The sequence below is a fragment of the Eupeodes corollae genome, chromosome 3 (assembly GCF_945859685.1).
Source record: "Eupeodes corollae chromosome 3, idEupCoro1.1, whole genome shotgun sequence".
Taxonomy (NCBI): Eukaryota; Metazoa; Arthropoda; class Insecta; order Diptera; family Syrphidae; genus Eupeodes; species Eupeodes corollae.
In genome coordinates, this window is record NC_079149.1 from 129,421,147 (window position 1) to 129,439,892 (window position 18,746).

The 18,746-nt window shown below is 37.8% G+C and overlaps 1 protein-coding gene across 1 annotated transcript; it reads right to left on the bottom strand.

Moving 5' to 3' along the window:
- Nucleotides 1-4,866: 4,866 nt before the first annotated feature.
- On the bottom strand, nucleotides 4,867-5,613 carry LOC129950801 (uncharacterized). The gene is made up of 2 exons (XM_056062719.1): nucleotides 5,279-5,613; nucleotides 4,867-5,038 (listed from the first exon to the last, which is right to left on the bottom strand). The coding sequence occupies exons 1-2, from the start codon at nucleotides 5,611-5,613 to the stop codon at nucleotides 4,867-4,869; spliced, it is 507 nt and encodes a 168-aa protein (XP_055918694.1).
- Between the last annotated feature and the right edge of the window lie 13,133 nt (nucleotides 5,614-18,746).

Genomic DNA, 18,746 nt, shown 5'->3' on the forward strand with positions numbered 1-18,746 from the left:
TTGAGGTAGTTAAGGACCTTGTCTACCTAGGCACCGCTATAAACACAGACAACGACACCAGCGCTGAATTCAGACGAAGAATTACTCTTGCAAATCGCTGCTTCTTTGGACTTGGAAGGCAATATAGAAGTAAGGTCCTCTCTCGAGCATGTAAAATCACCATCTATAAGACACTCATCGTACCGGTTCTCATGTATGGCGCTGAGGTCTGGACCCTGTCAAAGGGAGATGAGAACGTCTTAGGATGCTTTGAGATAAAAATTCTTTGGGTGATTTTTGGTCCCGTACTCTAAGCATAGATGGAGAATGGAGGAGAAGATATAACGACGAACGAACTGTACACTGACCTAGTTAGCAGAAAAAAAGTCCAACGGCTAAGATGGCTAGGTCATGTAGAGCGAACGGACATCAACGCTCCAGCCCGGAAGATCTTCGAATCCAATCCTGAGGGACGGCGCGGCGCTGCACAGTAGAGTAAGACCGCGACTCAGGTGGCGCACTCAGGTGGGTGAAGACCTCAACCAACTTGGCGTGCGAAACTGGAGACAGCTAGCTAGGGACCGAGCTGGCTGCAGACGCATGTTGGTTGAAGCCCAGGTCCGCCCAGGACTGTAGTGCCACGCAATAAACAACTCTAACGACATTTTTTTGGCATATTGCCGATAACGTTGGAAAAATTCATAGCAAATTGGACTTGCAGATTAGAGTAAGTCCAAGACGTACCGGTCATAATATGCTAGAAATCCAATTTAAATTATAATGTCAGAACGGTATCTTTGGAATGTCGTAAATTTCACGTCTATTTAAAAAATCATCCTTCTGTTATTCAATTTCTAAGATCTACACTTCTACAAAAAAAACACTCTTTAATAAGAAAATGAATTTCAAAAACAAAACCTTTGTATGTTCCCTTATCACTCACATAGATTTATTATTAGTCCTCTTCAGTTCATTTAGCAGACTTCACTTTTAGAGTTTTCGCTCGTAATGTTTGTTGTTGCCTGCCTTTAAACTTAGAGTGCAAACATTTCTTTGACATTTAATTTTGAAGTTTTGTTTTTCATTCAAAGTTTTGAAAAAAAAGTCTACCTATACAAACTATTCGTCTCCATCGCAGTCTTTTTGGCTTCTATGTGATGTGATGGTTGTTCTTGTTTGAATTCAATTCTCTCAGAGTTGAAAAGCATCTTGGCATAATTATTTTCTAGCCTAGAATCTCGGCAAACCATTTTACTCCTCTAGATATTTATATATACACAAAAGGTTTCCACAATTACTTTGCCAACGAACCATAAGAACAGAGCTTCCTTGCTTCATCCTTCAGAAGCTAGCTATATCAACCACTCTTATTTATATGAACAGAGGGGCGAAAAGAGGGGGTTTATTATATATTTTTTGGAGAGTGGGATTTTCATTAGAAAAGTTTTTAGCATAAAGTTAAAATACCAAAAGTTCACAGTATGGGGCCCACTGAATAGGACATCATCATCGTCGTCGTCGTTGTTCAAGAAAGAATATAAATATACTATATAGCAACGCCAAAGAGCACCCCCTTCCCCCTTCCTATCCACTACCAAACAACTAAGACAAAGACAAAGACAATGCGGCAATGATATCACATCGTAGAGCGCTAACGACAACGGCAAACGACAAACGACAACGACAATGAGATTGGGTGTGGAGTAAAGTGAGCTATTTTACTATTCTGTTTGGGCTTAAATCAAGGCGAAAAGAGAGTTAAGACGGCTCTGTTTGAGATTTTTAAGACTCTCGTCGTCGGTCGTCTCGTCCTTTGTATAGGTATAGGGTAGGTAGGTGCCTATTCTATTTCTATTCTTATACGAGTATAGGGAGATTTATACGGCTGAGCAGAAGGACATTTTACGCAATTAACCGGAAATCTTTTATCATGGTAATTTTGAAAAGTCCTCGCACAAAATGATGAATTACACTTTCTGCAAAAGCTTTAAAGTCACACAAAGACCAACATCAACCCCATCCTTTCTAACTTAGGTGGGCAATAATGCAAGAGAGCCTTTTTTTGTACCTGGCCTTCCTTTCATAAGGATATTGCATTTCTTGTTTTAGTCCTTTTTTTAATTTTTGAGATCCTTTTCTATGCGTATCCTTGTGCATGATATTATGATGCTGCAAGTCCAGCAGCCATCTTTGTCTTGTATCCTGTCTAAGTCTATGTGTGGTTTGGTTCATTTTGTGGGAAGACATGATGAGTTTGTTATGAGAGATTTAGAACTTGTGTTCTTGGTTGGTTTTGTGGCATATTTGAAAATATTTCAGTCTGCTCGTAAACGCACAGAAATTAACTACAAGCAAAAGGTGTTTTAGTTGTGCTGTGTATGTTTATTATCTCGTCTAGATTTTGTTGGTTGTCAGGTGGAAGAAGGGATGGGAATAGGACGGATGTTGGAAGGTGGGTGAAGAATTTTCTGGCTTGCAGCCATTTTAATTACCCGCACCATCGGTCATTTTCATCTCTTCTTCTTCCTTATGTAAGGTATACTCTCGGTATAAGGACTACCATCAGGACTTCTCTAGCCCAACTCTCAACTCAACTCGACTCGACTCTTGGTTGATAAATGAAAGCTTTTTGGTTGAGTGTTTTCTGTTTTCTGTTATATATTTTTTTATTTTAAGTTGCAAAAGACCGACCACCGACGTACATGCAATATGGAGTTGATTAAAAACTGAAATGTGCTTCTACAACAGAGGCTTGGTTTTTAATTAAATAATTTTCTTCTTCTTCTTCTTATACTCATACCTTCCTACCTTCCTAGTCAAAGGATGTTCTTTTTTTTAATATTATTTATAGGTATGTATACAAAAATAATAATATTCTTTAATGTCTACTTGAGGTTTTAATCCAACCTTGAAGAGCTGTTTTGACTTTGATGAAAGTGGAGTAGGTACCTTTGAAGATATATAAAATGATACAGAGATATAAAAAGTTACGGAGGAAGACGGAAAAGATAAATTGTTTTTACTATTTTTGTGAAGGTAATTTGAAAAAGGGAAAAACCTGGAGGAAATCAAATCAATTTGTTTTTTTTTTTAATTTTATAGTTTTCAGGGGACAAAGCTGTTTTAAAAGAAATTCTGTAAGCACTGGAGGCTACCCTAAAGGGGCTTTTTTAATTAAAGCTAGTTTAATGAATTCGTTAACGTTTTTGAAAAAAAATCATCTTTGGCTAACAAATTAAATTCTCAAGAATCTCAGTTACACGGCTTCTCTACGAGTTTCCTAGTTTCGTTGTCAGATCAATAGAAATTAATTGTTAGGGTAAAATGGGGCAAACTTTCAGTTATATATTTGCATCTCTTAGAAATAGAAGATCCTTAGAAAAACGATGGTAGTTAAGTCATTATGTAACAATTTTTCCAATACCTCAATGTTCGGAACAGAATGTAAAATACTGGGAAAATAATCTTTCAAAAAAATGGTTTGTGTATTTGGACAAATTAATCTAATGCACAAACCATTTCTCTCGATAAATTATTTTCCCCTTATTCTATGGTTTCTGTGACCAGGTATTTTTTGTTATTATGGATTTTTCAATTTGCGTGGGTAGATTTTGGAGGCCCATGGCAGCCATTTCGTTTTGGTGACATCTGTCAATTTTTTATTTATTATTCAGTTGCTTATGCCAAATCATCATGGCAAGATACACGGTTGAATAGCACGTTCTGATGTTAAAAATTTATGAGTGTTCGTTAACGCAAACGTTGCACGCATAGCTCGCAATTTACGGTCTCTCTTTACAGTAGACTGTTTAACGTTTGGTGGCCAAACTTGAGAAGACCGGCTTACTAAACAATCAACCAACACCTGCTCGTTTAAGAAACGCAAAATCGGCCGGGAACATAACCGCGGTCCGCGAAAGTGTAGCCCACGTCAGTCTTTCTTCTCCGTGCACAAAGACTCTTACTTTCGCAGAGTTCAACATGGCGAATTTTATGTCTGGACTTGGGATTACACCCGTACAAGATTTAACTTAGCCAGGAGCTCAAATTTCATGATCATAGACAACGCAATGTTTGTTCGGTAGGTAGGTAGGTAGAAATGGCGATCTTAAGGCAACCTAGCCTGAGATGTAATTAGCGCTGTAGTGTGCCGTTTGGATACCAAAAACTCGTTTGACCTGTGATAGAAAGGGAGAGATTTTAAAAGCTTCATAGCAATTTTGTTAGAGCCATTTTGCGTTGAGAAAAAAGATTGGGTCTCTAATCTTTGTCTCAGATAGCTCATCAAGTTCGTGAAAGAATGCTTTTCCGAAGTATTTCATTCTAGTGTTTGACAAAGCAGGACATTTGCAAAGGAAATGGATTATCGTTTCACTTTCTCTTTGGTCACTACAACTATGGCAAAAGGTGTTGTTGGAGATACCCAACTTCTCTCCATGAACTCCTATAGGCCCATGTCCAGTACAAACCGCAACAATTCTGGCTATGCCTTGACTTGGCCTGAATAGAAGATCGTTTGTACGGGTTTAATTATAGGTGGGACAAATCTTCCTGGATATAATGCAGTTGAGTAAATTGCTCCACCTTCGGTTTGATTCAGTTTGGTAGATAGAAAAGATTTTACCCTTCTTGCACCAAGAGGAATGTTAACCATTTCCACAAGTGAGTTAACTGGGATTCGATGCACGTTTTGGGGAGCTTGTTCTGCAGCTTCAATAGTCAGAGCGAAAACCAATGCTTTTGGTAGTGTTCGCTTTCCGGCAGTGCGTATAGCCCTTTGGAGATTTATTTCGCCCACAGCTCTCACAAAGGCTTCAAAAGCAAGTTGATTTATTATTTCGTTACCAGCTGATGGATATGATAAGTGAACCAATTGCTGATATCTGCCTAAAGCTTCTGCAGAGTTTCACCTCTTTTTTGTGTCCTATTGTAAAGCTGAACTCGGAAGACTTCTGCCATGTGGCTATTCTTAAAACGCTGTTCGATTGCGTTTGCCACAACTGTGAAGTCACAACTCTTTTCTGCTAGGACGGTTTGAAGCAGTTCAGCAGCAGATCCGCTTAAAGCAAGCATAAGAGCAATGTATTTTTTGTGATCGTCCCAGCCGTTTATTGATGCTGCTGTTTATTGTAGATTGGAGGAATCACTTCTCTCTTCCTTGAGCACTCACTAGAAGGTTCTCAAACTTTCATCTTTTGCACATTTTCTAGTTCATTTGTTAGGGTTTCTATTTGTTTTTTTTTTATTTTCTCGAAGCGTGCATTTTGTTTTGTCTAAAAGGTTTTTCTGTTCGTCAAACCGCTCTAGAATATTCTGCTGTTCTTGTTTTTGGTTACTTCTTTGGGCTTCTAGTTGTTTGCTTTGAGTTTCTAGTTGTTTCAGGAAATTCTTTTCATTCTCTTCAAGTTTGGCTAAAAGAACTAACACCATTTTAGATAAGGCAACATTTGTATTTACCTCTTCCACTTTTGCTTCTAATTCGAAAGCAAACGTATAAGGGTCTTCTTTGTGCTGCTCAAGATGTTCCTGCAACCGCTTAACGAGTTCGTTTTTCACTCCTGTCCCACTTAAGCCACGTTTGCTTAGTTTGGCCTTTAGCTCAGTTACAATTAAGTCTTTCAAAACTTTACTCATTACAAAATACTTCAATCGATGCTCACTGTTTTCTCAATAAGTTTTAAATTCCACTTCTGACACCAATGTTATTTTCGGCTTGGTCCGATAATTAAAACTTATTCGCACTTGTAAATAAAACACACATTTATTTTTATTTAAATCGTTCCAAACTTATTTATTGCACACTTTCAATTACTACTTTTCAAACACAGTCTTTACTTTCAATTATTACTTTTAAGCAGAGTCTTTACTTTATCGCAGTTCACAACCAATAATAATCCCGCTTCGCTTATGAGCGCCTATTTATATACCTCAAATCGGTTCGAAAAACTACTAGGTTGTTCTCGATGCTTAACTAGATCACTAGATGTTGCCCCTTCGAGGTTCTGGTATGTGCTGAATGTTCTCGAAGTTAGTTCACCACTTAATCACTAGATGATTCTCGATGCTTACCGATGCGAGTTCTCCTCTTATTCACAAGATGTTGCCCCTTATTTTATTCTACTTTAACACGATATTAAAAGAGATAAAGAGTGTATACATATTACAATATTCTTTTTTAGGACACTTATTAGTAGAATATGCTTAGAAGCTGCCTTTCTTGGACCTGTCATCGTTGCATATCATTAGAAGTTTCTTAAGATTGATTTTAATGTGAATTGAGAAATGCATATTTTTAAATGCTCCAGCAGGATGGCGATACGTACCGCACAGCAAACGCCACGATTGACATTTGGCATGAACGATTTGAGAGTAAGGTTATCTCTAGCAGGGGTGATGTGAATTGGCCACCAAGGTCATGCGATTTGGCTCCGCTAGACTATTTCCTGTGGGGTTTCTTGAAAACGCAGGTTCTTATAAATAAACCACTATTGACTGATCCCTAAGGGTGAACAAAGCACAGCTTATTGCTCAAATTCAGTCCAAAATTGAACCAGTCACATGCGTGTCACCGTAAGAAGACGAGGAGGGCATTTAAGCTTATTCCATTTCAACATCTATTCGCCCTTATTGAAAAACCCTTAATAAGCGGTCTCAGGATGAGTTAAGCCAAGGTACATATGAACAGTTCGTATTGTTTTTGTTGGTGGTATGAACGTATCTCAGCTCATACCAAAGGGAAACCTCATACCAGAAACAACAACTCATCCCAAGACAACTGTGACGCTGGTTATCTATGTTATCGAAGATTATCGGTTTGTGTCTCTACTATTCAAATTGGCAACTAAAATTGGTTGCAATTTTTCTCCTTTTTAATCGATATTTAGACAATTTAAGGTAACCATGTTAACTTTAAAACCTATAGCTTCGTGCATTCAGCTTGTAAATTATTTTTTTAATGTGTTTTATAGCTTAATAGGTGAGTCATATATCAATAGCTAAGCACGCCTAACTCATTGTTGTGTGAAACACTTTCAAATTAATGTTTAACTCAAAAACCCGAAAGCAACAATATTGCAATTAAAAAAAAAAACCTAGGTCAGGTTTCAATATTTAGTTGTCACTTGTGTGTCAAAAACAGAACATAATTATTGTATGCAAAATACCAGGTTGTTAATTTTTGAATTGCACTCAATAACTCAAAATCACGAGTAAGTTTAAGTACACAATGTATTGGAATAAAGTACGTCTATGATTGAATATATGCCTTGGACTGTCATAAGTGGGTGTTTTCAAAAAAAAGTTCATTATGGTTAGAAATCACGAACAAATTGACTTGTTAAACAAAAACCAGAGGCTTTCGTGTTAGCTTTAGGGGCAAAAAAAGGACGTACTTGAGTTTTAAGGTTGAATGAAAAGTTAATTTATTGATGTTAAGAACGATTTTTAAAAATATATAGAACCTCGTTGGCCGCTAAACGGTATTTACATTTTAAATGCTGAAGAGGTATTTATATAAAATTCAGCCACGATTATACATTTAACAATGCGGTTTAAGAAATTAGGGGAAACATTTTAACTTAGGAATAAATGGTTTATGTATAATAATGTGGTGGACTTTTTTTATGGTTTTAAAAAAGATAAAATTAACGCTGTTTTTTCAAGATACCTTGTGTTAAAATGTACTACTTACGTACCTTAATTGTAATAATTGGAAAAATATCATTGTTCCGTTATAAGATGTTTTAAACTTTTCGCTTGGCCAAAATGTTTTGCTTATAGGAGACGTTAACGTGAGAGTTGGACAGACTAAATTATTCCAGCAAATATCCATCCGAATTGAATACCCCCGAGTTTTTTGAAAGTTCAAGACTAGACTCTCTTTGTAAATGCAAAAAAGCTACCACCAATATAAGAAACAACAACAAAATGTCAACTTCAAACAAAAATGGTTTCCAAAAGACTGTTTGAATGCGAGAAATAATTCCTTCGAACTTTTAAAGGAAATCAGGAAACAAACAAATTTCAATGAAACAACCACCAAACAGTATATTACAGCAAATAAAGCTTACAAGGATTTGTTCAAAACGCCAGGAATATTATACATTAGTAGCAGATGAACTCTCAAATATCAAATATAGTAAAAGTTTCTGGAATAACATCAAAGAATTGAAAGCATCTAAGCTTATTTGCGGATCAAACATGAAAGCAAGTGTCCTAGCCAATTATTTCAAAAATTTACTCAATCCTTATCCAATTTCCAATCATTTTTCTTTTGTGGAACCTTTAATTTTAGACCAAACTCTCGATTTTCAAATTTCAATAATGGAAATTCAAACTGCATTGCATTACGGAGCGAATAACAAAGCGCCATACCAGTCCCAGATAGAATAAGCAATGAGTTTTACAAAAACTCGCTTGTTGATTTTTGTATGAAATTCTTCACCTTTTTAATAAAATTTTCAATACCGGAAAGGTTCCACAAGCTTTTCAAGATTCTCTGGTTCATCCAATTTTTTAAAAATGGTTCCTAGCAAATAATTATAGAGGGATATCGTTTATGAATTTTATTGCGAAGATATTTGCATCTGTACTCCAAAGTCGCATCAACATTTGGATAGCAAATAATGAAAGGCTTAGTGAATACCAATCTTGTTTTTCGTAAAGGCTACTCCACATTTGATAACATTTTCACCTTAAACAGTATTTCCTTCGGCAAAAAAGAAGCTTGTACATATTTTTCGTGGACTTTATAGAATTGTTTTTCAAACTGTCACAAAAGGGACCGTCGACAAAACTTCTTTTGGCCCTTAAAAATATGTACAAAAACACTCGATCAGCGGTTTGGGATGGGGTAGATATGTCTTAATGGTTTGAGACTACATCTGGCGTCAAACAAGGTTGTCTTTTAAGTGCAGTTCTCTTTACTATATTCCTACTTACTAACTTAAGGTTGCGCTACAGTCCTGTGTGAACTAGGGCCGCACACAACAAACTTCTGCATCTAGCTTGGTCCGTAGCTAGATGTCTCCTGTTTCGCGCTCCAAGTTAATTGAGGTCACTTTTCACTTGTGCGCGCCACCTGATTCGCGGTCTTCCTCTACTGCGCTGTCCTGTGGGTGTGAATTCGAAGGCTTTCCAGGTCGGAGCATTGGGTTCCATGCGCTCTACGTGACCCAGCCATCTTAGTCGTTGAACTTTTACACTTCTGGCTAAGTCTGCGTCGCTGTACAGCCCGTACAGCTTGTTGTTCTATCTACTCCTCTACTCAACTTCGGTGCATACGGGACCGTAGATCACACCAAGAACTTTTCTCTCGAACCGACCCAAGGTGCTTTCATCCGCTTTTGTCATAGTCCATACTTTTGCACGGTATAGCGAACAGGGATAATAAGGCTCTTATATAGCAACACTTTGGTCCATCGAGAGAGGACTATACCACTCAGTTGCTTTCAAAGAAACGGCGGTTAGCAAGAGTTATTCTGCGTTTGACCTCAGCACTGATGTTGTTTTCTGCGTTTACAGCGAAGCCTAGGTAGACGAAGTCCTTGACTACTTCAAAGTAACATCCGTCAATGTTGACGTTTTGACCAAGACGTCGGTCTTGTAGGTCCTTTCTTGACGACAGCACGAACTTTGTTTTGCCCTCATTAACCGTAAACCCATTTTTACTGCCTCTGCCTCAATACTCACAAAAGACCCATTGACATCACGCTGAGTTCTTCCGATTATGTCAATGTCATCAGCATATGCTAGTAATTGGACAGACCTTTGAAAGATAGTGCCTCTAGTATTGACGTTTGAGCTCTGCACTATTCTTTCAGGTACGATGGTAAACAATTGCATGACATGGTGATTATGTCTAAAAACTTTTTTGACATCCAAGTTGTTTCCAACCTTTATGGAGCAGCGTGAATTCTCCATGGTCATTGGTCATCCTGTACAAACGGACGAGCTTGATAGGGATGTCAAAACTAGACATGGCTCTATACAACTCGTCCCTGTGAATCTGTCATTTGCGGCCTTGAATTCGATGAAAAAATGGTGTGTGTCGATTTGGTGTTCTTGGGTTTTTTCCAGGATCTGCCGTAATGTAAATATTTGATCAACTGCGGACTGTCCTGGTCTTAAACCACACTCATAAGGACCTATCAGGTTAAGCAGACTGATTCCTCTACTGTTGGTGCAGTTTAGAGGGTCTGCTTTTTTTAGGATTGGACAAACAATACTGAGGTTCCATTCATCGGGCATGCTTTCTTCCATATCTTACAGATAAGTTGGTGCATGCTCCTAACCAACTCATCTCTAGCTGCTTTAAAGAGCTCTGTATTCAAGCCATAAGATATGGAAATCTTTACTTCGTCAAAGTCGGGGGGACGGGATTGTTGGCTTCCTTGACAGCGGAATTCGGTTCGTCGTCGCCGTTATACAGTCTGCAGAAGTGGTCCTTTCATGTCCTCAGCATTGACTGTGGTTCCACTATGATGTTTCCACTTTCGTCTTTGCAGCCCTCGGTTCTAGGTTTATGTACCTGTGAATTTCGTTTCACCTGCTCACAAAACTTTCGAACTTCATTCCTGCTTTTAAACCTCTCAACATCTTTGACCGCACGCTCCCCATGCCCTCTCTTTCCTTCTGAGAAGTCGGTGTTCCTCTCTTCTGCTCATAGAGCTCATGAGCAGTGCCGCTGTGCGTGCCTGTTGTTTGGCTGCATTTGCCTGCCGACATTCCTCATCAAACCAGGGGTTCCTTGTTGGTTACTGCTTGAAACGCAGCACATCAGAAGCGGCTTCTCTGATTGCATCTTGGCAATGTTGCCAATGGTTTTCGATACATTGTGTTGGCGGCAGAGAACTTCGAGAGAGGTTACTTATAACTCGGTCGGAAAAGGATTTGGTGATCTCTGGCGATTGTAGCCGTTCGATGTTATACCTTTTCCCAGCACCTCCCTGTTTTGCCTTGGGCCCGGAAATCCGAAGTGTTACTTTGGCTACAACGAGGTAGTGGTCCGGGTCGATGTTAGCTCCTCGGAAAGTTCGGTCATTCATGATGTGTCTGGCGTCAATCGCAATGTGGTCATTCTGGTTGACGGTAGATTGGTCAGGAGAAGTCCAAGTTCCTTTGTGGATGTTGAGGTGTGGAAAACGCGTACTGGCTTCCATGACGTTTGGCCCGCAGCAATATCTATTAGCCTCAATCCGTTGTCAGAAGTGTTGTCGTGCAGGCTGTTCTTCCCGATTATTCCACCAAAGATTTCTTCCCTTCATAGCTTTGCATAAACATCAATCAGGACAATTTTAATATCGTAGCTAGGCCACTGCTCATATGTTTTGTCTAATAGCGCGAAGAACATATCCTTTGTGTTGTCATCTTTCTTCTATGTGGAGGCGTGCACAGCGCACATATAAGGCTAATGTTGCCGAATTTAGCCTTGATGCGGATGGTCATGAGGCACTCGTTCATGCACCTATAGTTCAAGACTTCTTGCTTAAGTCTGGCTCCAATGACGAAGCCAAATCAAAATAAGCGCTGTTCGTTTTCGTGGTAGCACTCACCTTAGTAAATATCGCAGTTTTGATCTTTTTGCCAAACCCATCCCATCGTATTTCCTGGATGGCGGTGATGTCTGCTTAATAGCAGTCTGGGGCCTCCGCTAATTCTTCGGCCACACGTGGTCTGTTAAGGGACCTAACATTCCACGTGCATATCCGAAGTTCGTTGTAGTTAATTCGTTTGCGTAGGTTGTCAACAATAAATCCGTCCGTATCCGAGGTTTGTTGGTGCTTTGCAACTATGAAGTTTTTAAGGCATTGCCACCGCCAAAACACTTTTATTACCAATTTTATATTCCAATCAAATGTATTTAACAATTTTAAGTAATAAAAATCTATTTATCTATCAATCGATCTATATTAATTTATCAAAAAATTCATTTTCTTGGAGGACTCATGTTTTTATATTCCAATCAAAAACCACTCTCGATTCATATTTTAAATATGCAAGTCTTCATAATTTTATTAATTAAATTACCAATTTGAATATCTCTCTTTCCAGTCTTTCTTTATTTAATTTTTTTTAAATAATGTACAAATCTCATGTGTTCAATCTGGACACAGAGTTCATGACGTTGGTAGTGAACTTTAACATTTCTAAGTTTTTAAAAAAAAAAACAAATATGTATTTATTTTATGTGCATTAAATTTGAATTTTATTTAAAATGTTTTTTTATCTCTAAAACACATTTTTTAAAAATATAAATCTATCTCTTGAATGGCTTCATCAACTATATACACACTTTTTTTACAAGCTCTTTGCCATCGTTGCAGCGTAATAAAATATGATTTTTGAAGGACACCATCTATCTATCATTTAAAATGTAGAAAAACATAAAGTTTATGTATATTTTTGTATGTGGTGCTTATAAAATAAAAATATATCCTTTTAGTTGTAACACTTTACAACTTCACCTACAGGACGAGTGTAGGAAAGATCATACCTTCTTAATGATGTTAACCTAACCAAATCGCTTGTTAACGCTTTCCCGCCAAACTTCAATGCATCCATTGCCATCGTCAAAGTCATAATTTGTCGCTGTCGGTTGCCATCGTCGTCGCAGTCGACCCTGAAGTTGAGGTTTTATTATTGAGTTCTAAAACTACGCTATGTCGCATTTACTTCGCTGTAGAAGTCGATCCGTAAAAATATACACGTTTGTATTTTCTTTTTAAGATTTTTATTTATCAAACATTGAAAGGATGAGACCATTTTTAAGCACCAAGAGTATCCTCATACGTTTTTTTGTACATTATGTATATGAGTGTATATAAACATAATTGACATATATTGAAAAATGTACATATATAAATACATACGTGTATTAACGACGTACATATGACCACACTAAGAGAAAAATTTATGGAATCAGCACAAAAATATATTTCCTCAGTTCAAAGATTACTGCACATGTAAATTTGTATCCATTACATCTTAACTGGCTACAAGGATTCATATAGGAAAGCATCGTGAATTTTCTCTAATGTAATGTAGTCCATAGTTGCGAAGCACCAACAAACCTCGGATACGGACGGATTTATGGTTGACAACCTACGCAAATGATTTAAGGACAACGAACTTCGGATATGCATGTGGAATGTTAGGTCCCTTAACAGACCCTAGACTGCTATAAAGCAGACATCACCGCCTTCCAGAAAATACGATGGGATGATGAAAAACTGCGACATTTACTATGGTGACTGCTACTGCGAAGTCCAAAAGCGCTTATTCGGATGCCGCTTCGTCATTGGAGCCAGACTTAGGCAAGAAGTCTTGAGCTATAGGTGCATCAATGAGTGCCTCATGACCATACGCATCAAGGCTTAATTCACATAAGCCTGATATGCGCGCGCCAAAGATATATTCTTCGAGCTCTTAGACATATGGTGCTGGGCGATTTTAAGGTCAAGCTGGGAATTGAAGACGTATTTGGTGCAATAGTCGGGAAAAACAGCCTGCACAACAAACACTGTGGATAACAATGGATTCAGTTTCATAGATTTTGCTGCGGGGCGAAATGTCATGGTAGCCAGTACGAGTTTTCCATACCTCAACATCCACAAAGGAACTTGGAGTTCTCCATATCAGTCTTACGTCAACCAGATTGACCATATTGCAGTCGACGCCAGACACGCTTCCAGCATCATGGATGTCCGAACTTCCGAGGAGTTAACATCGACTCTGACCACTACCTCGTTGTTGCCAAGTTAGCATTTCGGGTTTCCAGACCCAAGGCAAAACAAAGAGGTGCTGGGAGAAGGTACAACGTCGAACGGCTACAATCGCTAGAGATCGACAATATATCAAAACCAGTGGCAACATTGCCAAGATGCAATCAGAGAAGCCACCTCTGATGTGCTGGGTTTCAAACAGACACCAAAAAGGAACCTTTGGTTTGATCAGGAATGTCAGCAGGCAAATGCAGCCAAACAACAGGCACACAAAGCGGCGCTGCATAAAAGGACGAGAGCTGCTCATGAACTCTATGAGCAGAAGCTCTTTAAAGCAACTGAAGATAAGTTATTTAGGAGCATGCACCAACGTATCTGTAAGATATGGTCGGAAGAAAGCATGCCCGATGAATGGAACCTCAGTACTGTTTGCCCGATCCTGAACAAAGGAAATCTTCTAAATGCACCAACTATAGAGGAATCATTCTACTTAACATCACCTATAAAATCTTCTCCTCCGTAATAAGTGAACATCTAAAGCCCATCGTCAACAACCTGATAGGTCCTTATCAGTGTGGTTTTAGACCAAGAAAGTTCACATTCGATCAAATATTCACGACAGATAATGGAAAACACCCAAGAACACCAAATCGACACCCACCATTTTTTTAATCAATTTCAAGGCCGCATATGACAGCATCTACAGGGACGAGCTATAAATAGCCATGTCAAGTTTTGGCATCCCTGCCAAACTCGTACGTTTTTGCAGGATGACCATATAGAATTCACGCTGCTCCTTAAATGTTGGAAACAACTTAACAGAACCCTTCGCTGTCAATAAGGTTTTAGACATGATGATTCACTATCATGTGATTTTTTTAGCATCGTGCTTAAAAGAATAGTGCGGAGCTCCCACGTCAACACTAGAGGCACTATCTTTCAAAAGTCTGTCCAATTACTAGCATATGCTGATGACATTGACATAATCGGAAGAACCCAGCGTGATGTCAGTGGGGCTTTTGTGAGTATTGAGGCAGAGGCGGCAAAATGGGTTTAACGGTGATTGAAGGCAAAACAAACTACATGCTATCATTAAGAATGGGCCTACAACACCGACGTCTTCGTTAAAACGTCAATAACGACAGACGTTACTTTGTGGTAGTAAAGGACTTCGTCTACCTAGGCTCCGCTGTAAACGCAGAAAACAACACCAGAGCTGAGATCAAACTCAGAATAACTCTTGCTAACCGCTGTTTCTTTGGACTAAGAAAGCAATTTAGCGATAAAGTCCTCTCTCGAGGGACCAAAGTGTTGCTATATAAGACCCTTATCATCCCCGTCCTACTATACGGTGCAGAAGCATGGACTATGACAAAAGCGGATGAAAGCACCTTGGGTCGGTTCGAAGGAAAAGTTCTTCGTGTGATCTGCGGTCCCGTATGCATCGAAGGTTAGTGGATGAGAAGATGGAACGACGAGCTGTACCGGCTGTACAGCGACGTTGACTTAGCCAGAAGGGTAAAAGTCCAACGACTAAGATGGCTGGGTCACGTAGAGCGCATGGAAACTAATGCTCCGGCCTGGAAAGTCTTTGAATCCACAACGACAGGTCACCGCAGTAGAGGAAGACCGTGGATCAGGTGGCGCGCACAAGTGGAAAGTGACCCCACCCAACTTGGAGCGCGAAACTGGAGTCATCTAGCTAGGGACCGAGCTAGATGGAGAAGTTTGTTGGGTGAGGCCCTAGTTCACACACAGGAATGAGGCGCCACAGTTCACTAGTCTATGTATGCATTGATTATATAAATTAAAACTTCAAATGTACCCATTACAGAAAACTGGTGTCAATCCATCATGCTTGTATTCATTCAATGCATTTAATAATTCTTCTTTAGAATCCTTTAATAAACCTAATACCAATTAAATAAAGCTTTTGAGGACCCATTACATCAATTAACATAATGTGTATAAATATGTTCTTATTACATGAACTAACTTCAGCTTATCTTCAATAAGTACAGGATACGGTAGTACCCGTGGCGAGATGGTTAGTGCGTTGGACTATCATCCCAGAGGTCTTGGATAAACGAGTTCTGCTTCCGGCAATTAATTGACCAATCTCCCAAGATTAATTCTTGTCATGAAAAGTGCCTTTTCAAATTAGCTGTTCGAATTCGGCTTAAAACTGGGACCTTAACCCCTTACAAGAATACTCTCGAATGGTTAAGAGTTGTGAGACACTAGGTCCCAGTTTGTAATGGTCTGTTGCACTGGAGAAGTTTCTATGAACTAATTTGAAGACAATTACATTAGTCTATGTTAATTTCATGAAAAAATTCAATCATTACATAAATTTGTGCTGATTAAATAAACTGTACTCATTACATACTGAGCTTTATTAAATAGAATTTTTATTTTGATAGCACATTTTCAATATAGGCTACAAGTTGTTTTAGTCATAAAATTGATTTCTGTGATTTTTATTTTTAAGTAGATGTTGGTTTCAGATTTTATGTAGTGAATACATATCTTACTGTAGCCCGTTTATACTTATTTATTGGTTGTATATCATCTCTTTGAGAAGGTTTAAAACTTTGTACGGATTAACTACACACATAATCTTTTAATTTGTTTTACATACATCGAAATGTAACCATCGCATTTAAACGTTGAAGATAGATTTCGTGGCAGTCCCATTCAAAATTCTGAGCCTCTATAATTTTCCCTCAGTGCAGTTACATCCAACTGTGAATATCCTTTTACAAGCTTTCTAGCGCAAGTCTATTCTGGGGATATTTAAATTCACTTTGGCCGTTCTACTTTTTTAACAATTTTTTCCATTTTATTTTATTTTGTTTCTAATTTTTTTTCCTCGATTTACACAATCATACATTGAACAACATACATGAGTATGAATGTATGTATGTCCTTTTTTCTCATAGAATTACTGTAGCATGTAAACTGTGATGCATCTCCTGGGAGAATTCAAAGGAGGCATGGGCTTGAATAAAGTTCGAGTTGAGTTGGGTTGATGGTTGATGGTTAGGGGTAAAGGGGATTGAAGTACTGGAAAATGTTTCGTGTAATCGAATTTGATGCTAGGCAAACGAAGTTTAAACTTCCACAAGGGCACTTCGTTTTCAAAGTGTATTTATGTATGTCTATAACTCTATTTAACTTTATATGTGTCTGTGTCTGTGTGTGTTAGTAAAAAGGGCAGTGAGTATCAATAAATATAATTTGAAGACTTTTTAGAAGTATGAATGTAGATATAGCCGGTTAGGTAAAGTTTAGGTTAGAGATGTAACATAACATACGTCGTTTTATATATAGACTTTATGTATGCACAATTTATCATATAGAGAACGCTTGACTTGTCAATAAAGTTATGATGCATTGACATTTGAAAGATTAGAGAGAACTTTGATTGATTTAGGAAGTGTATCATATTGCTGATGTTTCAAGTTGAATGACTTTATAGAAGTTTTACATATTTTTTTTTCTTCAATTTTTGGGGATGCTGATATTTGGTATAGATTTATGTAAATTATATTATTACGAGAGGTTTGGGGAGTTGAAGTAATAAATCCTACAAATAGTTAAATGTAAGTAAGGAAGATGAAATCAGTCGTACCTGGTTTTTGATAGATAAAGAAGCTTGAATGACTGAGTCATCCTTTCAATGATACACTTATTTGTGAAAAATCGCATTTCACATAAAAGTTGACTTCGAAAGAATTGTCTTTAATGTACATAATTTGACTTAAAGAATAAATAACAACCCACATTGGTAATAGAATTATAATTATAAAATGTTGGATTAAGAATTCCACATTCCTGCTGTGCGGCTGAATAAAAAATCTCTGTAGTTGGACAGTGCATGCAAAATTGAGATCAAGGCTAAGCTGATGGGCACTCATGGAAGTTGAAGTCGAATAAAACTATCTATTTCTGAAGAACCTTTTTATAAACATATCAATACAAAACTTGATTAAAGGGGTGAGGCATTAAGTGATGTAGTTTTAAGATCTTTTAATGAGATAAAGGTTTCGAGAATGTTGTATTTAATGTTCACAATTAAATAGCAGGCTTAAAGAAAGTCCTTAATCAAAAAAAACGTTGGACTTTACTTTATTCACGTGCTTTAAAAAAAGCCTTGACAAAAGTGACCTCTATAAAATCACACAACTATGCTCCCTTAAAATTTTTTTCACTCCATTGGTCAGATTGTGATAATCAGGAATTCAAAAAACGTTTGGAAAGTATTATGAACTGAAAACAAACTAAGTTTATTTGTATAGGGTAAAATAGGTTGAAATAACACTGAAGTACATTTTTCTGAATCACATTCATTGATTGACTTCTAAAATAATTTCTAGGTATTAAAAGACATAGTTAAGACATTTAACCAATTGTAAAATATGGTAGACTTTTAAGGGCTGCAATAGGATAGCTTTTATTTTATGAAGTGTTAATGTTTGATGGAGATGAATTTTTCCAAATTCACCTTTCTCCCCAAAAATTTAAAGGTGAACAGGGGTAGACAAAAACTGAGAAATACTTTCATCTTCCTATTGGAAGTTATTTTAATTAGTAGGATTTATAAAACTGAAGTTTTTCACATTCATAAACATTGTAAAGTGCCTGATTTAAAGCCCTTCATTTTTATAATCAAAAATATGTTTTTCGAAGTCGAAAAAACAAACAAGAAGCTTTTAAATAAATATATTTTGCCGACGTGAATGTTTTCTAACAAAATTTTCCTTGAGGAAAAAAAATTTAATTTCTCCCAGAAATATCTAGTGAATCCAGCAACAGTGAAGTACCATCTACAAGTAAGAGCAAGCAAGGAATTCCTTTGGTTACAACATAATGGTGTCAAATATTGTTAAAAAAAGAATATGCAGCCGAGCGTTCTCTATTTTGTTTTGCGTATGCGTTGATGTCCATCCGATCTTCATGACCTAGCCTTCTAAGCCGTTGGACTCTTCTTCTGCTTACTAGGCCAAAGTCGCTGTACAGCCCTTACAGTTCGTCGATAAATCT

What these genes read in the sequence shown, in the direction of transcription:
- LOC129950801 (XM_056062719.1), bottom strand. Translation starts at nt 5,613, where the DNA reads ATGAGTAAAGTTTTGAAAGACTTAATTGTAACTGAGCTAAAGGCCAAA. An exon ending in CAGCAGAATATTCTAGAGCG is followed by an intron (nt 5,039 to 5,278) that starts GTTTGACGAACA and finishes GCTTGCTTTAAG; the next exon opens with CGGATCTGCTGCTGAACTGC.